This window comes from Drosophila biarmipes, chromosome 2L (genome assembly GCF_025231255.1).
Source record: "Drosophila biarmipes strain raj3 chromosome 2L, RU_DBia_V1.1, whole genome shotgun sequence".
NCBI lineage: Eukaryota > Metazoa > Arthropoda > Insecta > Diptera > Drosophilidae > Drosophila > Drosophila biarmipes.
In genome coordinates, this window is record NC_066612.1 from 2,109,065 (window position 1) to 2,114,616 (window position 5,552).

The 5,552-nt window shown below is 44.8% G+C and overlaps 1 protein-coding gene across 1 annotated transcript; it reads left to right on the forward strand.

The window, feature by feature from the left end:
• Positions 1 to 3,394: 3,394 nt before the first annotated feature.
• Positions 3,395 to 4,355, forward strand: LOC108029024 (uncharacterized). Its single transcript, XM_017101071.3, has 2 exons — positions 3,395 to 4,062; positions 4,115 to 4,355. Exons 1-2 carry the CDS (start codon positions 3,511 to 3,513, stop codon positions 4,121 to 4,123), a joined length of 561 nt encoding a protein of 186 aa, XP_016956560.1. The 5' UTR covers positions 3,395 to 3,510; the 3' UTR covers positions 4,124 to 4,355.
• Positions 4,356 to 5,552: the final 1,197 nt, after the last annotated feature.

The following is a 5,552-nucleotide window of genomic DNA, read 5'->3' on the forward strand; positions in this document are numbered from 1 at the left end:
CTGGCGAGTGAGAAAAAATACAAAAACAGAGCGGCGACCTGCAGGCAGTCCCACTAACGAATAGTCTTTAATCTTCTTAAGTGAGAGTGCCCTCGCATCGGGCCCAGCTGCTCGGCCAGCGGACGACTGTCATCGGGAGCGAATGCGAGTTGGTAATAAACCAGGCCAAGGAGCCAACAAGTCAAGGAGCTTTCGCATCCTCCTATTCTGGCATTTTTATGTCCCTCCATCTCCTTCCATCTCCCTAAAACATCCTGGCTTGGGTGGCAGAGCCAGCTTATTGCTTCGATTCAAGGCGAGTTTAAGCATTTGATTGATTACCAAAAGTTTCGAAAATTAACCGGATTTCCATGTGGGAATCATTAGAGTTCAGCTTTGTTTTCCTATCTCATTTCATTGGTATGGTTTTCTGCCACGAATTAGTCAGTCAATACACCTACTCAACTGCTGATTTTGACACACTCTCAGCCTGCGAAGTTCCCTTTCCTATAGAGGTGCTCTGATCTTGGTATAAGACACGGTATACATACCACATGTTCTTTAATTAATTTGAGCACCCCGCATACAACTAATTTACCAATCATTCCGCTGACTTCTGCACAAAAGAGGGGCTACTTCTGATCAACGCGCATTCCATAGGACCTTACCTATCCGACTTTCCCTTTTCCTGGACTCTGTTTCGTCTCGAATGGCGCTCGTTTTGCATGAGGAAGGGCAGTGAATGTAATTACTTTAATGCGACCATTTGCCGCTTTAGTTGCCGCTGCTTTGGCCGAGATAAAGATAAACTTTTGCAATTACAAGAGGCGAAAGTAAACGAAGCTGAATCGAGCAGTCGGCTGGGGGGGTGAAGGCGCAACCCGATAGCATCGAATCGAGTTTACTCCCAGTGCGTTTCCCATTGGCATTGGCTAATTAGCTGAAACACCTCCCCGTCTTTGCTCAACCCCGAGTTAAAGACCAAGCCGGACTTAAATTATGCCCACTTAAATGAACTCCGAAGTGCGGCGACTTTAAAAAGTTCTGGCCAGCTTGCAGGCGTTGAAATTTGCTCTGCTAACATATGCAAAACGAGGAAAAAATCTGGAAAATGCTCCGACTTAGGTGGGTCCGCCTCAGAGAACTTTTGATGACTTTTTGAAAGTTTTACGCTTCACCAGAAGTAAAACGCAAATTACACGGACCAGTACTACTCATGGCCCACAATAACAAGAGCAAGAGCATCAACATCCGGAAGGAGCTGCAGGAAAAGATATAAAGTTGCGACCCTCGCTCGCCCACCTCGTCATAACTTGGTGGTCGAGACTCCGGGACTTTTGACCCCCGGCAAGTGAGTGCAACAAATGAGCCAGAATTGCGACTAATTGGGCCACAGTTCGGAGTGGCTCTGGGAGTAATGGGTCAATAGGTGGGATTAAACTGGAGTAGAGTACAAGTGGGCCAAAATAAACGTGCGGAAAACTTAATTTGTTGGCGGAGCTAGGAGGAGTGGCTGAGTTGTTAGCAAACATTTTGTAAGGTATAATAATGAAATTTTACAATGGGTTTCACATTGATTCCTACTCGTGAGTGGATATCTTTACATACTCAGATTCATTTTCATTTAGTTTTCATGCAGCCCTGCCCAGGGCTGAAAAATGTAGTAAAATTCGCCGTTAATGAACCCAAGCTCAGATACACGTTCTTTCATTCAATATTCCACCGCTGGTCTAAGCCGCAGTCGGAAAAACCAACCGGTATACAGAAGATAAACCCCCACCGCAGAGTCACATGCAAAAATTCGTGGGCATTTCGCCGTTTTTTCTGGCTGCTCCGGCTTCGGCTGCCGCTGACCAACCAAACATTTTGTTTGTGCAAAAATTTTGTGTGATTTCCCCACGGAAATTGATGATGGTGTTTGCTGAGTCGCAAACGTGTTGGCGGAGTTAAGCGGGATGAGTTTGCGGGCCAGAACAGAGCCGTCCCATCGCTGGGCCCACCTACGGTGAATTTGTCATTTCCAGTTCTAAACGTGCGGACAAACACTGAATCAGTCGTGCCCGAGGGCCGGCGGATGGGGTGATCGGGGGATTCAGGGGATATGGGAATCGGGATTCGCAGAGGCCGGCCAGCACAGCCAGGAGATGGAGACGGAGACGGAACACGGAAGCCCCAGTCGGGCTGTGCCTGCTCGATGGCGATTCGCTGTGCGTGGGTCCTAGAGATGATGTCGTGCTGCCAGTTGGAGGAGTTAGGACTGAAATATAATCCCAGAGACCTAATCGATAGGTGTCAATTATTCCTTTCTCATAAGTACATTAAATATTTGAGTGTTATATTAATAAGTTGGCTCTTATATTTTCTTTCATATATTCACTTTTTATTTTCTTCAAATATCAAATAGGGAATTTAATGAGTAATCATAACTTATTTTAAATGCTAACATAAATTATCAATAATATTTTTTTATGTTAATAGTTATTGATGTTTTAATAAAGTCCTATAACTCATTTTAAGTTTTATGCTAGAAGACTAGAAAGAATACTTTTTCTAAGACCATCTGCACTTTACTTTAAAATGGGAATAGATACTTAACAAATACATTTTCGAGATCTCCCCTCGGGGAATTTTAATCATTTTTATAGTCACGATCCGATCACTGTTCAATTGAATCGTGAGTCCCGCTCATATTTGGCCTTTTTGCTGGCTTGGTTGTCAGCAGCCCTGCCGAAGGACCGGAGCCTGAACTCGGCTCGAGGACGAGGACGAGAGCGAGGACAAGAGCACAGTGCGTGTCGCTTTAACAAACCGGAAGTTACATGCGATGTAATGAAAAAGGACAGGGCGGAAGTCGCAGTGGTGCTCCGGCTCCCCACTTCGCCAGGGTTGGCGGTGGGCGAGAGGCGAGGGGCCCGGTTCCGAATCAGAACCACGGACTACGGACTACGGCCCTATCCGAATGAGTTTGCTTTAACGCTGCTGGTATTTATAGACAATTGGTTCGTGATTGTTGACAGCGCTCAGCGTCGCGCTGAACTCTCCACGGACCAGCCATCGGCCGTCGACCATATACCATCTCGACCACTCGAATCGAATTGACTCGGCAGGGCCCGGCTCTGGCCTGGCAATTTTTTGCATGCCCCATAAAAATAGTACGAAATATGGTTGGCCGTGGGCAGGGGCGAGTCGGAATGAGAGTCGGGATCAGATGAGTGGGTTTAAGTGAATGGCTGTGCACTTCAGGCAGGAAATAGCGCGCTGCTTCCCGTTTAGGCAATTGAGTTAGGCCCGACAGCCCAGGGCTAAATCAGGGAAATCTGCCAAGGATTTTGGCTGAATAATTTACATTTTACATGGAAAATAAACCTATTAAAAAATGAGTGGGAAAACGTAATACTTCCGCCTAGAACACACATATTCTCAAAAGAAAAAATGTCAGTTTAACAGCAAAAATTGTTTTAAATTCACAAAACATTAGGTCCCTAACAAAATTGTTGTGCGGTAAAATTTTGGTATAGCTTTGGCCAAATTATGACTGAAACGAATGAGAAAAGTGCGAATAGTTCGCTGGCTAACACCGTGCTAAGCGAAGTGGACTCGATTCTTGCTATAAGCAGCAGTTCCTTGGAGGCCATTTCCCAAACAACCAGTTCAGAATTGAGGCAAATTGTGGCAAGGACCTTGGAGGAAATTCAAGCAGATCCCCAATACGCCGACCTCAATGTAAATGAAATACTGGAAGTGGCTCTGCCCAAAATTAAGAGCGAATTATTGAGCTGTGACACGGTCTACAAGGAGGTTCAGCATATCAAAAAACTACTGGAATCCTATGTTCAGCAAGTGCAGGCAGTGGATCATGATATAGCTGAGATATTCCTGGACTTGCACAACATCTACAGAAGGCTGGAAAAACTCGATGGCAGTGGCAGGAAGCTGAGCAGCCCCAAAAAAGCAAAGTTATTAAAGCATGTCAAAGAGTCTGAGGATTTGCTGAGCCGTTCAAGGCATTATCTCACCAACGATCCCAAGGAGATGAGTGCCAGCCTTGTTGGTCCACCCAAAGAAACCCCTTCGAACTCCAAGGTACGTGCTCGTTTATCAGAATCAGCAAACCCAAATAACGATCGGTGTCAAGGGGGCCTGAGCCCACTTGGACCGCCCTGCGGAGGGAAGTATCGCAAGCTTCACAGGAAAAGTACCGAGAAGTGTATCTTTCTCACCAACATGGTAACGTTCAAGAAATCGGACTATTCCATAAACCTCAATCGCTTCAAGACGTACTTCAGAGATGCCAAGCGGGCATTAAATTTGGACTGTAGTTAAAAGTTAAACTTTTGTAATAATATTTTGAATAAAAAGCTGTACCGCACCACTTATTGTAATAGTATTTTGAATAAAAAGCTTTACCCACTCCTTATTCCTTCATTATATTATATCTTGGATAAACAATGATACCATAAATTCTATTTAGATAAAGGAAAATAAGTAGGGCCTTGCAATTTGTGAAGACCTATCCCTGAGTAAGCACTCAGACATTATCCTGATTACCTCACTTAGCTCGGCACAACCTGCCGACCTCACCGCTTCACATTTTTCAATTGCTGGTCTCACTTGCCCCCCATTTCTTTGTTATTTTTCTGTTTGTTCCCTCAATGGCTTTGTAAACAAGGCAAAGTGCAAATTTATGTGGTAAACCACTTGAAATCGAACATTTTTGCCATCAGAGGAGATGCCCTGAATGCAAAGCTTTGATTGTTGCTTAAAATGTATCTTGAACTGTATCTGTATCTCACTTTTTGCCCTCTCCCCACCCGAATCTGAATGTGAATCCAAATCTGAATCCGAGCCCGCAACTGTTGTGCAAATGTAAACGCTGGCAAAGTGGCAAGTCAGGTGGTTGAATGTTACTCTCTTCCATTCCATTAGCCTCAAGTTAAAGCTTTCGGCTAAGCTGATGATTGTTAAAGTAGGAATTTGCATTCGAACTCGGGTCTAAGGACTCGAAAGTGTGTGAAATGCAGTTTAATATTTGTTCGGCTCGCTTTAATCCTGCACCCATCTCGGTTTGATATATGGAGCAGGCATATATAGCCCCTTGTTATTGTTGAGGCGAAACGGGGTTAATTCGATTATCGTCAATCGGCGTGTGGTACTTCTTAATTGATTTGAGCAAGCGCTGCAAACGAGATTAATTGATGAGTGGGGCAGACCAAAGCCCAAATGGGCAATGCCAAAGCCCCAATCTAAGCGGACAACTCAAATGGTCTATGCCCATTCAGAGCTTCGTCCTGAATTGTGTTGTCCTTTTTCTGCAGCAGCAGGTTGTGTGCACTCAAAATAATAGAACAGTAGAGCGAAAATACAACAAAGGGACAAAACGCAAGCTGGAAACGGAAAACTGAATACTTGGGAGGAGGACTCGAGGATTCGAGGATTCGAGGATTCAAGGATCCTGGGATCCCAGGATCTCTGACTGCTGCAGCCTGTGTAATGGCAGCGTTTACTCAATTTAAGTACGTAGTAAACGTATTTCTTTTATGGCCCCGTAGGTTATTTGTGCATCGCTCTGACTC